Below are 21072 nucleotides of genomic sequence, written 5' to 3' on the forward strand. Positions count from 1 at the left end.
TATTGGGACTGAATCACAAAGCAGCAGATGCACAGGGACATGCTACATCTGAAGAGCCAGACACAAGCTCCTGCATGGCTTGGGTGCTTTAGGACACACTGCATTCACGCTGCCAAGCCAAGACCTTGAGTGAGAGATGGATATCAGCTCCCCCTTGTCAGAAAGCGGCATGGGCTGGCACACATTCAGGCACGTGGGATGCGGCCAAACCAAGGGTTAAAGACTTTGAAATGTAGCTTCAGCAAGGGATGAACATTCCTGAGATGCCAGAAAAACTTGAAAAGGCAGCTGGCATCCCTCTCTGCAGCCTGGGCCAAGCAGCCAGGCCTCCAAGGACTAACATGGCATAAAGATGCCTTTGGAGACCCCAAAGAGCTGGACAACGAGGGGGTCCCAGCACAGCCCCCACACAGGAAAAGCCACAGCTCCCCTGCATCCCACCAAGTCATTAAAAGGCAGGTGGGCTCACAGGGTCTTGCAAAGCAACAGCATCACCTTCCTCCCGTGTTCCCCAGCCATGGCTCAGGTAAGAAGAGATCCGAGCCACATTGGGCCACTTTCAGCATATGCCAATAGAACAGCCCCTTCTGCAGGGTGCTAGAGCCACTCCACCAAACCCACCATACACCTCTACCAGTGACACCAGTACTGAACAGCAAATGCACAGTGGTTAAAGTCCACCCCATGGTCATGGGGGTCCCTGAACTGAAGGGATATCAGTGTTGCAATATGAGCATGGTCTGGCTTCCACTTCATAAGCAAAGCCCAAAATACTTTTCCTTTTTGATGTGCCTCAATGTCAGTCAGCAGCATTTCCTTGCCTGGGCTCTCTGGGCATGGGCTCTTGCTGGGGTCACGGTATTCTACAAAGATAAATGTCACATAGCCCTCACTAAAACAACTTGAAAGACAACCACCTGATGAAAACACTGATGATCTGAGGTTTTCTGTGGGGATAGCACAGTAATAGACCTTTCATACTCTTCATTCACCATCTGTAAATGCCGAAGTATGAAGTCACATTAAGGGATTTTCTTCTCCCTTTCTACCCACCATCCACAAACTTCTCCAGTGAATGTTTGGCCATTCCAGTCCAAATGCAGCTCTTTCCAGGCTTTCAATTCAGAGCAATGAAGACAAGATGACAAATGCTATTTAAAAATATGGCAATAAATGTAAAATGTGTGTTCATCCTACTTGGCCATACTAGGCTTAGAGATGAGTTACTGCAATGCCTGACACATGATTTAGAGAAAGTAATCCTTTAAGTCAAACGAAGAATTACACCTTTTAGAAAAAAGAAAGTAAGTTTTTCATTCAAGTAACAATTAATTTACGCTTGCCTTCCAGTTGTAAAGTATTTATTCAAATACAGCTGCACAATTTAAAGAGCACGGTATCCTTTGCACTCTTTCTCTACCGTCTCTGCTCACTGAATCATACTTGTTTTGAGGGAGCAGATGGGGGACAAACACAGCACAGACTGCTACAAGACAGGGCTACCATATAAAAAAAGAAGCTTAACGTCACAGGACTTCATGGCTGAGCTTGAGAGCAGTATTTCCAACACTTGCAGTCCCCAGAAGCTGCTCTGTGTTTCATGACAACTTACTACTCAGCCTTGAGGGGGTGGCCCAGAGATTCACAACTATTAACACAATGGTGTGAGTGCACCCTTTTAGATGTTTCAAATGGAGTCCTGATCACACAGCCACTGGTCTGCTCAGTCCTGGAGAGGAGTACATCTGTCAAAGATTAATTTTTTTTTAAACCATTAAAGCCTTTGAAGTGTAAAACATTAAGTAAGGCTTTTATTTGAATAAAACACCTTCCCACACACACTCCCATTGCTTTTGGCTGCAAAGACTTCTACACACAACTCCCCAGCTCCCCTTTCACAGTCAGCATTAAAAATGGTAACACCCTTCCTTTTAGAGAAAAAAGGAGAGACTTTGAACCAGGATGGACTGGAGCTTGTTTGGACTCAATTGGCCAGATTCTGCCTCTTTCGAGACCAGGAGACTGTAAAAAAAGGGCAAGCAAGGAGTAAGAAAAAAGGTAGATGTTCTCTCACCACCAGAGAAATCTAGGCATACCAGCAGCCTCACCAGCCTCTCCAAACCTGCACTAACTCACAGTTGCTTTTACTTTCATTGCCCTTCTGGCTACAGATCAACCTCAGCATTGCAAAGTAAGTCCACACAGGCTGGCAACACTGGATCCTTATCACACAGGTTGCAAGAAGAGCAAAATGATGGAAGAGTTGCTTCCAACCCACACATTGCACCCTACAACCAGGGAGCAAGTCCAGGATGAGTCCACAAGCCTCCAAGAAGAGGTGATAACTTTTTTCCCCTGATGGCTTCCTCTCTGAAGAGAGAATGTGTCCACCCCAGCTGTCCCTTTTCACTCAGGGTACATGGTCCCAACATCCCTTGACCAAATGCAGGCACTGGCTGTACAGGGGTGCAGGCAGCAGGAGCATGAGGTGCATGGTTCTCAAGTGCCTTCCCAGCTTACAGTGTGCTACAGCAAGCACTTGCAGTCATTGCAGAGTTCACAGTGCCCCAGCCAATTTACATCACCAGCGGCTCTGAGAAAGTTTCTTCAAAAGCAACCGGGAGAATACAATGCTCTCAGTGGGGAGCATTTGGACCTAAGTAAAAAAGACATTTTCTGCTGCATTCCCAAATATCAACTTCCTCGCAGCCTGGTCTCCCTACCGTGAGAGCCCTCCAAGAGCCTGTTGTATTAGTTCCTTGCCAAAGAGAAATGCTGCCTCTTCCAAACCATCCTATATCATGCACTACAGCCAGTAAGTGTGCAACAGATGTTAGTTTTTATTAAATGTGAAGTCTCCAGTAAGAAAAGCAAATACTGTAATATTCATAGCAAAACAACGGGAGTTTAAAGTGTAAAAGGACAGCCTGAAGACTCCCTCCATTCTCACATCAGTTCAGTAAAGTTCAAGACAAATAGATTTTGGAAGAATTGGTTAAACCTGAGACCAAGCAGCAGGCTTAATATAGGAAGATTCATGGTCCTCATTTTTGCAATACTCTGGAAACAATTATGGCCACTCAATAACTGACTGAATTTGCCTACTATCCTTTCATTATAGCTTACATTTGCTACAAAGCTGTGTTTTATGTGCTTGAAAAGTTATACAGCCTCCCTCTTTGGGGACTCCATTGTATCAGATATTTTGCAGCACTGCCAGAAATAACCAAGCCCTTCATGAGCTAAAGGGTTATTGCTGGCATGGAATTTCCTTTGTTCCAATTACAGAATCTCATTTTTCTCCCTTGCTTCCAATTGTGCTTTCATTGTTTATGATTTGTATGATTAAAACAAACCACAGTATATTGGCAAAAACAGGGAAATCTGAGACTTCTAGCATGAAGAAAAGAATCTGGCAAGGTGCTAAAAATATATTAATTTGGAATTGGTATAAAGAGAACAAGAGTTATGTGGATAATTTAGATTAATGTACAAGTTTGTCTTGAACAATTTGGAAATGGCAATATCTAACAGTAATACTTAATGTACTTACAAGTCTTGCAGCAGGCAAATGTTGCTGTCATTCTATTCATAACAGCTTGAAAGGAATATACTACTGTAAGCAGATTATTAAACTGAGAGTCTAGATTTTAATAGGCTTTTAGTATTAAATGCTGCAAAAGCCTGATGCTATATATAAGGTCCAAATCACCTCTGAGATTTAGATGCCTAACTCCCACAGAAACTGAGATGAGTTCAATATCTCAACACCCACTTGACTTAAGTTGAAGTCTTTACACAAGTTAATTATTCAGACAGGACTTCTGTGATAGGAATCTTCCTCTGTTCTTAGTCTGCACTGTATGGAGAAAGGGATAAGAGAAGCCGGACAACATATTCCCTTGTTTGCCTGTTTCCCATCAATACAGCTAGCTGTCTGACACACATGCTGACACAAAGCCTCCTGGCAATTGAGCACACCAGATTTGTTATTTTGGAGCACTGCACAAAAAACAGCAGCCCCACACTACTAGGACTCAGACGCAGTCCAACACAGTCCCAACTCTCATTCCCATCCATCTGCCCTCGCCCCCAACTCACTTTGCAGTTGGCAACTCTCACATGGACAGGCAGAGTCAGGATCCAGCAGAAGTTTTGCTTTGGAGTACCAGTTTGTCTCCAGGTCAGCAAAAATCCAGCTCACCAGCCTGCTCAAGCTATTGCACACCCACCCTGTCTGTACATCCAGCCCTCTGCAATCTCAGAGAAGTGCCTGTCAGTTAATTGAGCCCCAAAAAAACTGCAGAGAGGTGCACAGGGATGCAGAGGGTCAGAGGAAGATCCAGCAGGTCCAGTCACCAGCTACCACAAACATCAAAGCACTACAACCCCTCACAAGTTCTTGACAAGGGGTAGAGTGTGCCACGTGCAGCTTTTGCTGTGAACATTTGTGGCTTCTCATAAAAGCATAGAACATTTTTGCACACTTTGGGAAGTTTGAATAGCAGCAATTTGATGCCTTTTCTTTTCCCTTCCTACTTGGGTTTATGTTCTTCAACCACACAGCAACAGCACAGCAAAAGGTGCTGCTTAGTACATGGCCACAGAAATCTGTTGTCCTTATACAGTCACCAGCATTTGCAAGATATTTCTGACAGGTCAAAGCACCATGTCTTAAACACACAAAAGAGAACACCACACAGATCAAACCTCAGGAAGGAGGACAAATTCTTGCTATTAAATGGTCCAACAAGGAGAACTACATGAGGTGGACAAAGGACCACACTGTAAAAGACAGTGTAGAATGAATCTTTTTTTTTTTTTATGTTAAAATATACAAAGCAGGGTGAGTGATGCTGAGCCATCAGCAGAGCAGATTGCACATCATCCCTGCTGCAAGACACATTGTGGAAAGCCCTCTGCCAAGCAGGTCCTCAGACCTCTTAACTTCATGGGGGTTACTAGGGATTGCACCATGCAGGTGGGATGCCCCAGAGCCAAGGATGAAACAAGAGCATAGCCCAGGTACAGTCAGACCTTGCTCACAGTTTGCTGTATGATGAGGAAAGCACTGCTGGCTGCAGTGCCTCAGAGTCCCAAATGCACGTGCTGTGGTCAATCAGGGCAGAGAGAGTAAAGGGCAAGGAGGAAACTGAGAATGGTTCAAGGCTCAAAATGAGAAATGAGATGCATTGGAAAAAAAAGCACTGAGCACATCCAGACCAGGACATGGTCACTCTCTGCTGGTAATAGAGCACTGGGATAAACAGGACAGAGTAAATACCGATTCAGAAAAAACACAGGAGCAGCAGCTAAGCTTAAGTGCAAGGAATGAGCATCTCTCCTGTCAGCATCCTCCAAAGCCAGTATCCAATAAAGCAACGTGTAAACATGACAATATGGAGTATATTTTATATGTAAAAATCCTAGAAGAATCAGCCCCTTGTTTGGCAGCAGTAACACATAAGGGACAAACTACATTGTTCAGCTTCCTGAAATTAATACAAGGGATTCAAAAACACCAAGTTTCTTGTAAAAAGCAGCAAGCTGGAATTTGAATGACCGACAATTGCATATTAGTCCAGCAGGAGGACTACTTTATCTCTGCCAGAAACTCAAGCATATAATGGGCATTCTCAGAGCAGTTTAAGAAAGATCTCTGTAATGAACAGTTGCTTGGCTCCCTCTTGGGGAAAAGGCTGAAAAAACTGGTGGTTAGGGGTACTCAAACACTGTTACCTTGAATGTACCTTTTTTTCAGGAATCCTCTCAGACTCTCTGAAAAAGATACCATGCTGCGAAGTCCAAACACCTGAAGCTCTCAGTTTGGACCGTTTTGGCTCCACATGAAGCAGCACAATTGGCTTTACATACAATTTAATTACATTTCTTTCAACTTGAAACACATTTTGCAAATGAAGACTTAGTTCAGCTATATTTAGCTGAGGTTTATCCTGTAGTTTCATCAGCAGAAACACTGCCACATATGACAGACTTTAGTAGCTTATGGAAGAGAGAGGGTCGCCCTGGGAAGCACTACGGGTGCACATGCTAAAAATACATGGCAAGAAAGACTTAAAAATAAGTGGCAGGGAAGTCCAGGCATTTAAGGGGCAAGAACTAAAATTTCTTGCTCCATGCAAGCAGCCATCCTTACCACTTCTGTGCCCAGCCAGCAAGCTTTCCTGTCCAGGGCAGCTGTGCCCCCTCCATGGCACAGGAAGGGGATGGGGGTTTTCACACTCATCTCACAGAAAAAAAAATATATATTTTCTGACTGCAAAGGACCTGTTACTATTATTTCATAGGAGCTGGGAGAGGAGGCTACATCCGCATGATAAATGGGAGCGGGGGGAAGGAGGAGAGGGGTGGAAAGGCAGTGTCTTCAAGAAGAGCAGAGGATGTCATCCTCAATGTAATAGTCAGGCAGTTGAGAGCTGAAAACATGGTAACCCTTTTGTGTATACATACTTCATCTTCTCCTTGCCTTGCCCCACCTGCATGCTGTGGCACCTATGTGACCTACCATATCATGCCACAAATGCCACAGCTTGGTGGCAGAAAATCTAGGGTGACATCTCTGCCCTTGACAGTCTACAAGTATTCTCAGCAAAAAAGCTAAGACAGGCTATCATCTAAAACCATTTTTAAATCTGCAAATAACGTTGAGCTTACATTTGTAGGAGGATGTGAACTCACCATTTTTCCACTGCTGCCACTTCACCCAGCAGTGATTTCAGCAACGCCTGGAGCAGGGCCCTGGCAAACTTCTGTAAGCAGAGATCTCACCATAGGTCCCTCCCCCCCCGCAAAACCGCAGTGTTTGTGGTACTGTTTTGAGATTTAATTTTTTTTTTAATTAACAACCAGTGAGGCAATATTGAAATGTTTTCCCCTCCAGTTGCACTTCTCTTATGCAAAGAAGATTTCCCAGAACTAGGTACAGACAGAGGACACATTTTTCCTTAGGCAAAGTAGAAAGTAGGTACATTTTATTAAAGTGTGTGATGTTAGATGCTTGAGTAATTTTTTAAAAATACATATTGACGCTATTTTAGTCCCTTCAGTATTTCAGGTCAGTATTGCAAGTGCAGGCTAATTACCACCGGAGGTTACTGATCAAGAAGTCATAATTAATATTTCAACATTTCACAACTTCCTGAATTTATTTCTATTTCTTCCCTTATGCAAACTACTTAATAGCAACGGATGCTTTGCAGAGTAGGGTTATTAGAGGAGATTTATATATAATTATAAAAAAAAACACTTCCAAGTTCTATTTCCACATTCTTTAACGTTCCTAAGGGGCAAGGTGCAAGGGAATGCACCATCTCTATTAACACTTCCTTCCCCTTTATGCTATTAATCCTTTTCTTGCCTGCCTGCATTCACCTTACCATTACAACCAGGACACTCCCAAAACCCTCTGCACATGCCCCTCCACACACCTACTGCTGCTCCCAGGGAGCAGCGCTGTGCTGAGCTGCTGCTTCTCCACTTTCTCCAGCTCACTGCTACCAACCCACCACAAAAAAAAATAAAAAATATATATATATATATATATATATATAAATGCTTGTAGCTATAGGGTTTTCACAGCAGAGCACAGAAAGCTCAGTGGAGGGCGGCACACGACCACTTCTCCCTTTCACATAAGCTTTGCTCATCGACCTGAGCTGCAGCACAACTGAACACCAGTTCTGCTAAAGGTTTAAGGGAATGAGCAATGTCCTGGCCAGAGACCACTCCCGCACCTGGTTAACTAAAGATGAGCAGTGCTGGGGAAAGGGAGGGGAAGGGAGACATGATTCACCTCTCCACGACTTCTTGTCCGTTCCAGCAAAAAGTGTCGTTCTGAACAGCGGAGCTGTGGGTGCAGATGTATTCTGGCAAGCTGCTGTAAAAATTGCTGTGAGACTTCAGCTTCATAATGAGTTCCCTGGAAGAAAGGGGAAAAAAATGATTCTCAGTCAAAGGAAGCAAAGAAGATCATGGTGGCAGATCAGAGCAGACACTCTCAGCACAGACCTGTACAGGGTAACGATGGGTTTCATGGTGCATTCTCAAAGATGCATGATTTATAGACATATGCGCCAAGCTGGCTACAGGATCACAGTCGGCATTCAAAGGGGCAGGTTACACTCAGGAACACAGGTCTGCCCTAGGAAGGCAGGACTGGGGGAGCAGGAGCCTGCAGAACCACAGATCTGGCTCCCCTCTGTGGTGGGCCCCCCATGCTCCGTGGTGCCGGCCAGCAGTGACAGGCAGCCAGGCAGAGCAAACTTGGAAGAAACGGAGAGCTGCTCTTGAGGGGTGGCTGCAGGCTGGGGTGCAGGAGGGACCAGGCTCCCTCCATCCCTCTCCCATTTCCCCGAGCAGGAGTTTGCTGGGCTTCCCGGACACTTGGGGTCTCTTCTCCAGTCCAAGCTCCCAGCTGCCAGCTGGGGGCAGACGAAACAAGGAAAAGCCGCCCCAGAGCCAGGGAAGGCAGCCTGCTCACTAGCTCTCGTTTTTTGCTGTCCAGGCTGTGTTTCTGCCCAGATCAGACCGACACAGCCTTGCAGGCAGAGCTCGCAGCAGACAGAGGCAACCCGAGTCCTCCCCCAGCCCACCACAGCACGGCCTGCCAGCACCCTGCAAGCGCCAGCCCATCTGTCCCTAGCCATGCCAATAGCCAAGGGTTTGGTTGGAAGGTCCAAAACCTTTCCAAAGGGTTGCTAGTTCAGCTTACAACCTCCCTGCACACGTCTAAGGGGTGCTTTGGACAAGCACCTTCTACACTGCACTGTGCTTACTATGTGAAGAGAGGTCCAACCTCTTGCCATGCAAAGTGAAGCAAGCCCTGGGTCTTCAGTTCTGCCAAGCCCTGAGCAGGACAGGTCCTACACAGCACATCACACCCAGCTCAGCCCTGCTCCCCATCCCACAGACCCCAAAGGCATCAGGGAGAATGGACAGAAGGAAACCTTCCTGCTGACCGCAGCTCCCAGCAGGGCTCTCTCAGCGAGGGCAGAGAGGAAAAAGGAGAAACTCCTCCGTATCTGCAGGTATGAGCTCATGTAATCTGTTGCAGCAGATTTCATTAGTCTGCACAGCCCTCAAACGACATCCCCGGCAGCGCCTGGGCTGCGTAACCCTCCGACATGTCGAGACAAGGGAGGAATGCAAGCCCTAGTGCTATCTCATGGGAACCATACCAGGAATGTGGCCCTGTTGCTCTGTAAAGGAAAATCTATCCAAGTTAGTCCATCCCCAGTTCCAAAAAGGGCTGAATCTGCCCTTTTATCTTCTGCAGAGATTTTTTTCATATTCAAGATAGCAGTAAAAGCACAGCACGCTTCCCGGTGCACTGTCAGATCCATAGGGGATGCATGGAGGGCTGCTTCCCCTACCACACCAGCATGAGCCCACTGAATTACAGCTTCTTTTTACAGCATGCAGCCCTGCAGGAAGGAAGCACAGGCTGCAATGCCAGGAGTGGCAGCACCTGCTTCGCTTTGAAAATATTCAGAGAAAAAGGCTGTTAACATTCCTGAACTACTGTAAAAGGCTGCACAGAAATAAAGTGAAATAGGCCCCCTAGCCTACACGCTGTTTCATGCAATGATTTAGTCTAGAGCTTTTATACCTATAACTGTACCTGTGAGCGTATTTGGCACTATAGCAATGCCCAAGAAACTCAGACATGGCATTTTGTGTATGAACCTCAGTGCCATGCCTAACACATTGCACAGAAGCGAGACAAAGATGAAAAGCAGGGGCGGTTTTATAAGTTAAAAAAAAAAAATAACATCAGCATAGACGCATTAGGTGAGAAAACACAGGTGTAGACACCTCGATGTGCTTCACAGTCAGTCCCAGAGCAGCTCTGGTGTTCAGAGTCAAAACCAACTGCAATCAGTAAGGGAAAAAAGGGGCTCTTCCATCTCCCTCCACAGGGCCAACCCATAGGGGAACTGCCCCTGCATCACATCACGCAGGCACTGTGTTCAGCTTGAGCACTCTCACCTCCTCCTGCTCGACAGAGTCTCCTCTGGCTCTATGTGAGTCACCTTCAGGACTTTCTTGTCAATAAAGAGGTCTTCAGGGTAATTAGCTGATCGATACTGCCTCTGCTGAGCGTGGCCACACAACCGGCTAATCTGGAAAACACAAACACAGCAGCATGAGGAAATTTCACGGCCAGAAAAACTGCAGGAAGACAGCTGAGATGCACACTGCCACCTGCACAATGACTTTTTAAAAAGGCATGCAGTAAAAATACAGGAGAGTTAGGAACCCATGTGCTGCTGCCCACCTCCACCAACCCCAAAGTGCCCAAACCACTCTCAAAGCGGATTTAGGACCCTAAGTTACTTTTCACTTCAGTCACCATGTGTAAGGTAGTTTCAGGGACAAATTTTACAGTGAGATAGGTAGCAGAGAACACACAAAGGCACTTGCTCTCCCTGCAAGTATGGACCCATTTGTTTCTGACTGAAGCCTTTTAAAGACATCACACATCTCACCTTGGAAGGTGAAGCAGCCTGTCCTGAGAGAGATGGGGGTGTCTGGGGACAGTCCTGCACCACAGCCTCGCCAGGGATGCACACACCAAGGTGCAGGCTGAGCACCCCCATCCTGCTGAACCCTGGTTTGCAGATCAGGATGACGGTCAGTCTGCTCCCTCCCATTTATACACCAGTGTCTGAAAGCAAGGTGTTGCCCTAAGGATGCAAACCAGCTCTTGTACGAACACCCCCTCTGCGGAAGGGAAGGCAGGAAAACTCAGGAAACATTTTTGGGCATCAAGGGGTTCCTCATAGCCGCAGGCATGCCTGACAGAGCTCCCATGTGTCAGGTTAAACTCATGTTTGCAGAAGGGGGGCTTAAGGTATTCCCTACTACTTGTAGCACCTTGGGATGCCATGCTCCACCTCTCTAGCCAGATTTTTAGGAAATATCTTCCCTCCAAATACCAATTCTGAGACCTCCATCCTACAGCTCAAGGCAGCTCAGCATCTGCAGAGCCTGCACTGCAGGTACCAAGGGATAAGCGTCATATGTATTGCTAATTAAAAAAAAAAAAAGAAAGAAAAAAAAAAAAAAAGAAAAACATGGCCTAAAATACAGCAAGCATTATTGCTATTGCCCAGCCATGCCATGGGAGGTCTTGATTAACAGGTCTCTGTTAATGACACAAATTAGCTCATTAGCATACAGATGATTCGGTGAGTGGCTGCAGTGGTGAGAATCCAAAATGCCTCATTAAAGCTCTCCCGCACAGCCACTGCCCCATGACTCAGTGCGGGCTGTGCAGCACTGCTGCAGTCCCTGCTGTGGGTAGATTTGTGCCCATCTCCTCTAGGAGACCAACAAGGGATGACCGTCCCACCACATCACCACCAGGCCTGCTTGGTCCTGGAAATCTCTCCTTTTGACCCACCCCAGGCTATTTTTGCTGGAATCTGTCACTCCTTGCTGTGAGGAGGACTCAGGGATGACAAAGGCACTACAGCCAACACCATTTCCCTAGAGACTCATCCCACCACCCACATCCAGGCTTGGGTCTGACCACATACCTACAAAACATCCGTTCCTAGCAGCACCTCATTTATCTTCGCCCTGCACCACACTGAAGCGCCAGATAACTACCAGTTAACAACACACCAGAGGCAAAAAGCACCCCCACCGCCCAAAGCTACAAGCCTCTGATGTGCGAGGAGAACAGATTAATTCCGTTCTATTACATCCTGCATTTGGGTGGGCAAATAAATTAGTAATGTCACCTGTTTCATTATCAAGAGCAGCACAGTTTGTTTGCTCAGGCTGCTGTACAATACAGAGTAAGAGAGGAAGCACGCAGGAGAACAGGGAGCCAGGCTCTGCAGTTTCTGGTTTGCAGCATAGTGGGAAGAGGCACTGCCACCAGTCCCCTCTGCACCTATAGTTCCCTCCCCAAGCAGCTCCTCCTGCAGCGGTAGGCACATTTTCTGCAGCATCTTCCCTTGTGTCCCCACTGCCCACCCTTGGCTGTGTTTCCTCTCTGCTTTGCCAAACCCAAGCCCTGCAGAAGAATACACCAAGCCTGTCGCCCTCCCCAAATCACGGGACAGGCTTAAAAACCATTGGTAGGAAAGGAGACAGAAAAACAGGCACCGCATTTTGGGCTGTTTTCTTTGCCTCTTGGGTTTTTGGCGGGAGGGGAGCTTGCACAGCAGAGTGGCACAAAGCAAGGATGCACTGCAGGGCAAAGGGCTGGCCAAACAGGAGCTGCTGGGCCTCCACACAGCTGAGGGACCACGTCCAGAGATGGCACGAGTTAAACCTAGCTGCATGCTGCAAGGAAAAAGGAGCCAGAGAAACAAGAGATGAGACATCCTTGGAAGCGTTTGTATGCCTGAAAACACACCCATTTTTCCAAACTTATTAGTGGTACCAATAAAAGAGTCCAGCCTCCCCCCAGAACTTGGCTGATACATAAGAGGCTCTGTCCTTTGCCATGCCACATCCTGCACTCTGCGCTGGCTGGCGTCACCACCCCTGCAAGGGGCAGACTGGCAGGAGAGCAGGAAGACGCACGGGGCACACATCATGCCCAAAAGGTGCCCTCTGAGCCTGGTGGAGTCTGCGGAGAGGGGATCTGCCACTGGGAAATGACGGATATGCAAACATTGTGGGACACAGGGCACAAAAGTAATGACAAAAGCTCCACCGCTGCACCCACGCTCTGCACAGGAATGCAAAGCAGAGGAGAGAAGCAGGAAAAGGTCGGTTATTTTAAGCAGCCATTGGTGATGATTCCCTTTGATTTTTCCCCAGCTCTGAAAAGCCCCCCCTGTCCTTTTCAAAGCCCGCCTTTCAGCTGGTGAAGCCTATTGAACTCTGAGAAGAGCAAGTCCAGGATCAAGGCTTTTTTTCCAGGATGCTGAAGCGCGCTGAATGGGAGAGGAGGGCCCGAGTGACAGCAGGAACAATGGCATCATCTGAGACAGCACTCAAAAAGCAAAGCACCCGGGTGAACCAGGGCTGTGTGACCAGGCCGAGCACCAGAGCCATCCCCAGGCAGACACAAACTGAACCTGCAGCTCCCTCAGCCACCGGCCGTGGGCTCCACACAGCAATGGGGCTTTGCAGGAGCCTATAAGGGATGGAGCTGCAAACCACGCAAGCCTTCCCACAACCGTGGACCCGAAACGGGGCAGCATATGAAATCTGCATAGCTAGAAGCTAGAAAGTTTGAGCAGAACATGCAAGTTTTTACTTAATTATTTATTCAAGGACCAATTAACCTTCTCAGAAAAAAAAAAAAATAAAAGATAAACCTGCAACCCATCTTGTGAAGTCACAGCCAAATGACTGTCATTTTTAGTCAAAAATCCGTCTGGGATTTGAACATTAAACAAAGTGAGAGAACGTAGAAGTAACAGATTGCCTGCTCATTTGCAGGGGCAGAATCGCGTGCGCTTACGAGGGGGGAAAGACTTTCACAAACCATCTGCCAAAGTCTTCTGGGCCACAAGTGGTCCTGTGAAACATCTCAGAAATCATGTTTCCTTCCTTCCCCTTTTCCAAGTCCCAGCTGCAAGCTAAGAAACACACAGACTCAGTTCCCCAAGCTCTTTCTTTCACCCTGTGAGAGTGAGAGTCAGAGGAAGGTGGCACGTCAAAGCACGTGTGCCAGGCTAATGTTGAGCAACAGCAGGAATAGGTGGCTGCCTCCTGCTGCGAAATTATGAATGTGGAATTGAAAGCAAATTGACAGAATGAAGCTGTCAGCTCTTGTCCTTGGGCTCTGCAGCTTTGAGTGCTATCAGAGGCATCATAAACACACGAGTCCTTATCTAAAGTATATTCAGTGCAAGAACTGTGCAGTGCACTCTCATTCCTCATCACATACATGCACTGTCCCAGAACAGGCTGCAGCGTGAAATATCAAGCCACAAAAACAATAAAAATAGCTTTTTTTTTTTTTGGTTTGTTTTTGTTGGGGTGGAATGGGTTGTTGGTTTTTTTACTTAGTTTTAGGAGAATCTGCCAGTCCACCAAAAACTGCTATCAGGACATACAACACAACCAAAACCCTCCCAGCTCCCCAGACTTTTAAAGTCCTGGTGGCTTTGGGGATTTGTAACAGCCAAAGCTATTTCCCTGCCCTGGCTCATTAATAAACATACTAATTCCTTCATTTCATTAGCCTCCTCCAAGTGAGCATAACACAGTTGCAGGGGGAACACTCGACCTCCCATCAATCACCCCAATTTCTTCCTCACAGCTTCGGGGAGCCCATCCCCACAGCCTCCTGTCTGGGGACAGTTCCCACACCAGGCAGGAGGCAGCTGGCTCTGAACGCCCCTGGGAGCCAGGTAATGGTGCAGCTTCAGAGGGAGCATTGATTTGAGAGGAGCCCAGGGAAAACCCTAATGGAGCAGTGCGATCAGCCCATTTTAATGCTTCCTCATTAATTTAGAGTAAGAGGTGCCTGAGGACTGCAGGGAACCTACTTGCGGCCACATGGAAGTGATGCGCCGCGAGCAGCCAGGGAGCAGATACGTCCACACAGCTACTTTATCCAAGTCAACTGCAAAGGTGCAAAGCACAGCACTGGTGCATGTGGGTGCACACAAGCCAATCGAAACTGGGACCAGTGGGCTACAGTTAATTGATACTCAAAAACAACGATGACCACAGCACCGGGTTCTGCACGAAGCATCACAGCCGCAGTGCAGCTGGTGGAGAGCAACCCCCTGCGGGCACCCTGCAGTGGGATGGCAGCACCGGGGCCACCATCAGAGCCACCCAACGAGGCAGGGTGGCTGTGCAGGGGAAAGCCTTTTGTACCTTGGCAAGCAAAACTAGCTGGGGAAAAACTGGGAAGTAGCACATGTGAGCCTCACTACCCATATGAGCATCTCCTTTCAGAGAGAGAGCGTATTCTAAAACTAATTCCCTGGAAGCTTTAAAAAAAAAGCTAATCAACTCTCCCTTGGAAGATAAGAGGGCATTAGACATTGCTGGACACCTGCTGCTGTTGCTTCTTGTTCAGACCACAAGCTCTAAAGGACAGCTTGCTGTACTTAACCTTTGCTTAAACTCTACATGGAGTTTCCATTTGCCTTCTCTGTGAACTCTTCTGCTTAAAGATTCGTTCTCCAGGAAGACACAGCACCACCTCCCCCTCCACCCCCCAAGGGGATGGTCTCATTTTTAAAGATTTCCTCCTGCAATCTTCTCTGCTCTCTGTAGTTCACATATGTCATTTTATACCTATTTCTGAGTTTCCTTTGGGAGAAGCCGCACATTAAACTGAAAAGCGATTAACTATTATAATTGATTTGAATACAGACTCTGAAATGGTGATTTGCTACAGTATGCAGCTTCACAGAGAACAGAGTATCAAAGACATCAAGAAAATGTGCTGCCTTTGTTGGTACCCTCAAGCCCCTGAGCATCATTCATCCCACACGGGAACCCAGTTTGGCCAGTAACTCTGAGAACTGGAACACAGCTGCCTGCATTGGTGCTTCTTCCCCGTTCCACATTTCTTTTTCACAGCCCACTCTGCTAAATGTCACACGTATCATTAGCGTTATAAACAGGGTACAAATGCATTCTTTATCTTCTAAGTCACCATAAAAGTGAACCTGAAGTCTATTACTCAAATGCTGCTATAGAAATCAGCTTAATTAAATTCTAAAGGGCTTAAAACAAAATATACATTGTGATGATGTGGGATAGAACATAAACTTTTTAATAGTAGTAACCAAGCACATTTACCATTTCTACAGGTGTAATAAAAATGCTAATATATGTTAATGTTTAGTCTGTGGTTAATGTTTTGTCTTGTTAATTTCCCCAGGGCTTTTATTACTGATTTAAATCTGCCACACTACTCAACTGATTGCATTGCTTTCCACAAACTCTGTGGCACACTCTCAAACGAATACTGATTAACAGAAGTGAATAAACATTTAGCTAGGACAAACATTCTTATTATATGCTTGTAATCATTATATACATTTTGTCAGAAAGATGTGAAAGAAACAATTCCCCGCTCCCTCACTCTTCCTACAGCAGAAAATATGATTATGGGCTTAAAAAATAATTTACAGCCCTTTATTTTAGGAGGCACATCATTATTAAGTAAGTAATGATTGTTCTGGTTCCACGCACTCAGGCAGGAACAAACTGAGTATGGTAACATAGATGTCTTCTACACGTATTTCTCTAGAATTCCTCATTAGTGGAGCACTGTTAATAATCAATTCTGTTATAGTACAATCCATTATTCAGACATCACCTTGCAAGAATTACATAAGAAACAGCATCCTAAACAATGCTCGCAGAGCAGCAGGAATTGCAGGAAGTGACCTGCTCTCCATGCCGAGGAGAACAGCGTTTAATAATGCATTACCTTTAAATAATGCAGTGCTATAATGTGTAAAATGCACACCAACACTAATGCTTAGAATAACAGAGCGTCTGTCACACCAGTGCCCGTGGTGACGCTCACCACATGCTGCAGATGCTGGGGGACTCCTGCAGTTACCCGACCTGGTTACACTGAAGGCCATCACCACGATCTCCAGACCCCAAGGGCGGTAAGGATGTCTTTGTAAGAAGGAAATATAACCACGCACTTCATTTTTCATCATATCCTCCACACAGAGCGGAGCGCCACAAGACGCTTTGCAGAGGCTCAGCGCCGCAGCGGGAACACATGGCTTGGGGAAGACCCATCAGCACCCCTGCCTGCTGCATGAGGGCTCAAACAGCTGAAATCAGCTGGGGACTGCCATGGCATTCCCATTACAGCATGCCACCCCATGCCCACTGACATTCAGTGCTCGATGTGTACGTGTGCCAGGGCACCTGAGGTGTCCCACTGCGGCTCCCACCCCTGCTCCGACCCAGCTCCTCCACCACGTGGATGCCCTTTTGCTCAGAGAAGCCGTGACCTCAGTTTGAGTCGAGCCCTTTCAAATGTGCATAAAATAATGCAAACAAGATGTTTCTTCTTTCTAGTGTCCCCAGTATGCAGCATTTAATCCACCAGAGAAAGCTGCTTTGTGTTTAAGGAAAAGGCTGTTTATTGTTATTTATAGGTAGAGAGGAAGCTGGGCTAAATGAACACAGTTGTTCATTCTGCATTTATAATCTATGACATTCAATTAAAGCACAACTTTTGAAGTCAGTGTTTCCCTCCAGTGTTTTGTTAATTCCGTATTTAACACAAAATTGGGTATTTCATTTCTTATGGTCAGAGCCAGGCAGCAGACTGCAGGGCATGAGCCTGGTGCCCTAGCACAGCCAACTGCCAGGATTAGTCAAGCAAAAAAAAAGCGTTTGCTTAATTTTCAGCACACGCTTATGCAGTTTTCCCAAGTGGAGACATTTCCTGGAACTGGGCCCCATAGCATACTAATGTACCTATTATGTTTTTAAGTTAGATCTATGCAATATGATGTTTCTTAGACAACCGAGCCATGGCTTTATTCCTGGAAAGAGACGGCAGCCTTGCCTGAAAAATGACAACATAGCAAAGCGAAAACATGGAAGCAAAATCCAGAGCACAGCAGGAGTGAGCCAGACTAACCAAAGCCACGTTGAGGAGCAGTACTCAGTGCCCAAAGTCCACCCCTTCATCTGAAGCTCTGAGGCCCCAATGCACCGAGCAGCTCCCACAGGGCATGGCTGCTCCCAGCCCCCTGCTGCCATCATACCTCCAGGACTCTGAGGCCCCGAGGAGGTTGAAGTCCCCAACCCAACCACCTGATTTCAAAGCCATTGCTGAAAGAAAGACCTTGATAGAAAATCTTGACTTGAAGTAACGAAACTTATTTCTGCTAAGGATGTTACTACATACATGTACAATGCAATTATACAGTTGTGCACGCTACTGTACCATTGCTACTGCAGGTCCCAAGAGGACCCTCCCATTGCAGAGAGTTTTATCTACCCCAATGCAGACTGGGATAAAGTTTGGGATGAGTCCCAAAGTAAAGGTTTGAGGGATTATCAGTCTCCACCACAAATTTTCTGCATCTCTACCTGTTGCACAGCACCAGCGTACAAACAACCCCTTTGAGAGCACCAAGTTCAGCACATGCCATGAGCCCAGGCTCTCGCCAGCAGCAGCAAGAAGGCTGCAACTCACCCACGGGCAGCAGCCAGGAACCGGAGTCTGGGGCAGCCCTGCCACCCATGGGGGTCACCCCTTGCAATGTGCCACCAACACTGAGGGGGCTGTGGAAGGGAGAAACAGCACAGGGCAAACACGGGAACGAGGAGGGCTCAAGGCAAGCGGGGTTTGTCATTTGCTATTTTCCTTCCCTGAGTTAATTGGTTTCCTTTGCAGATTTCTGTGGATTTTAATATCATACTGCATTTTTTGCCTACGGCACTACAGAAACGAACAATCAGGGAAATAAATTCCTAGCAGCTTAATTTAGAGAGGAAAAACAGATACCTGCTGTCAGTCTGGAACATAAGCCAGCAACCTGGAGACAGGGCCTGTAAGAGATTATTTAAGAGCAGCAGTGTCAGCTGGGTTGCAAATGTGGTCAATATCCACTGGCCAACTTGCCCCCTGTAGCCTCAAGCAGAGATTCAATTATTCTTTAAGAAATACATTGATAAATAATTAAAAAGTTACTACATGACTTTTTAAACCAGACTGATTCAATTTTGGAAGTATAAAGACATTATAATGTGTCAGCTAGCAATTAGCTACTGTACACTGTTTATTCTTGAATATAATCTTTGGGTAGAAGGGTAATATTCTTGGAAACGCAGCATTAACTTGTTCCTCAATGACTTTAATATGGCTCCTTTCAAATTACTGCTCATAAAATCTCGGGGAAGAAAAAATCTACTGATGATATCCACATCTCCTTAATTAGTTCTCTTTCTATCAGCAATCCAATAGCATAATATTTATACAAAAGAGAGCATGCAAAGCTTACTGCTAACACTGCTTTAACTGGTGATGTCAAAACAAGCAGGTAAAAAGCATTGCTTGTTTTGCAGTCTGTGCAGATCTGCACTCACAGGTATACACAACTTTTTAGATTTATACTTCAATAAACTCTTGTACTGAAACCATCCCAAAGGTTTTTTACACCACAAACAGCATTTTTTGCTATAAAACACCCCCCTCCCTTTCCATGCTGGGAAGGGGCAATGGAGCTGAACAGAAAAGCCTCCAGCCCCAAAGCCCTCAGCACCCGGCAATCCCCCCCATCCAACCATCCCTTACAGAGGACCATAACCCTACTTATTTTAACTTTCTCACAGGAACAGCCCCCAGCAGCCACCTTCTGCTTTCTCCAACCTCCTTTCATGTTCTCATAGACTAGTTCTGCTAAAACAACAAGGCTGTAGGCACCAAAGCTCATCAGATCATTTCAGCAGTTTTTAAGCTGCTTAATATCTTCAGCAGAGTAATAACAACACTTCATGTTCCAGCTAAGCCCAGAGGACTGCCAGGGTTCATTATCTGGCCACCTCCGCACCCGAGAGGCAGCGATGAGCAGCCTCGAGGGACACAGGAGCCCTCCCAGGAGGGTCTCCTTGCCGAAGGGTGCACGGGGCTCTGCCCATGGCAGTGCTGCAACCTCACCAAGCAAAGACTAAAATAAAAGTGCAATAATTGTTAATAACAGAAAGTGGTAAAAATTTCTCAGCACAGCAGAGATTAGCTGCTGGTAAAATTAATCCATTCAAGGCTAACAAAGGCTTCAGGAAGGCCCTGTGTTCTTCATTCACAGGGATTTTATTCATCTTTTGATTTTTTTCTCAGTTTTGAAGCAACTAGATCCATTTGTATTTTTTTCCTCCTGGCAGCCAGTTCTAGCCTTATCCAATTAAAGGTCAGCACCAAGATAATTTACCCAAAACATGGCAGACAAGGTAAAAAGACTCCTATTAGATTTTTGCTCACGATAAAGGAATTACATTCTTCCCAAAGACAAATCAGGCTTATTGAAAATGTAAATCATTATTTTCTATAAAGATGTTTATATCTTCAGGGCTTTTTCTTAGACTTAGTTGTAACACATCTTGTTTTTACATGTACTGTGGTTAGTACAATTGAATTAAAGAATGACTTACAGCAGTAGATTAGGTTCTGCTTGATTGAGAATATATTTATAATGGAAATCGGTATGCACTTTTAACCTCGTTACAATGCTACTTTATGTCTGATTAATATATTAAAGCAACTCATTCAGCAATAAGCTGTTTGCAGACAAGTGAAATGAATTTGATTTTTTAATCACAATTCCTTTATTGACATTGACAAATTAATGTCTAGAATCTGATTATCAGAAGTAAATTCCAACAAATTTATACCCAAGTATCCTAAAACACGGGGAGAAAGCACTGGACTGAAAGATTCTTTAAATGCATTTTTGAATATCTTCACTTTGTGCTCACTTTACAAGTTTCCACAACTCACCAAAAAGATAACATCGTACCAAAATCTCCAGGTAGAAAATGCTCCAGAAGTGGTTACTTGCTCCTAACCAGTGGAGAAACAGGCTGGTCAGAGCCACCCCGGCATCACCTTCTGGAGTCCCCACTGTCCTCAAGCACCCCCAGCTCCCTAGGCTGTTCCTCAGAGAGGAGATGAGGAAGGACAGTTTCAATACCATCACAGGCAGGTGCAATATCAAATACCTGCTCTCTGGTGCTCTGCGGAGCAGCTGCATGAAGTTTATTAGTACAGTGACACCGATCAATACACGCTATCCAAGAGTTAATAAGGTTTAGAAAGAAGTAACTCAGAGCATGCCAGTCACCCTCAAATTATCATCAGTAACCACTGGGCTCACTTGCTCTATCCCTTTCCAGGTCAGTGTCTCAGAGCATAATCTCTACCACAGCAGATAGCAGAGATGAGAATTAGGTGTGAAAATTGATTAGGTTAGAAAGATATACACCTGCATAAAGAATTGCTAAATTCACCAACTGCAAGTTTGATTTTTTTTTTCCCTCTTTAAATAGGAATAACTGTGCCAAAGTAGCTGTAGGCTATCAACACAGCTTTCTGCAGCCAGCCTGCTCTTGCTCAAATGAGTCTTTCAAAGAATA

The 21072-nt window shown here is 45.9% G+C and overlaps 1 protein-coding gene across 1 annotated transcript in view; it reads right to left on the reverse strand.

Moving 5' to 3' along the window:
* Nucleotides 1-21072, reverse strand: part of GPC3 (glypican 3) — a 145708-nt gene that overhangs the window by 49354 nt on the left and 75282 nt on the right. The window contains exons 4-5 of the mRNA XM_032196473.1: nt 10009-10142; nt 7814-7939 (exon numbers count right to left, since the gene is read on the reverse strand). Coding sequence (XP_032052364.1) covers nt 7814-7939; nt 10009-10142 — 260 coding nt within the window. The remainder of the gene's footprint in view (nt 1-7813; nt 7940-10008; nt 10143-21072) is intronic.

The sequence above is a fragment of the Aythya fuligula genome, chromosome 13 (assembly GCF_009819795.1).
Source record: "Aythya fuligula isolate bAytFul2 chromosome 13, bAytFul2.pri, whole genome shotgun sequence".
Classification (NCBI taxonomy): domain Eukaryota; kingdom Metazoa; phylum Chordata; class Aves; order Anseriformes; family Anatidae; genus Aythya; species Aythya fuligula.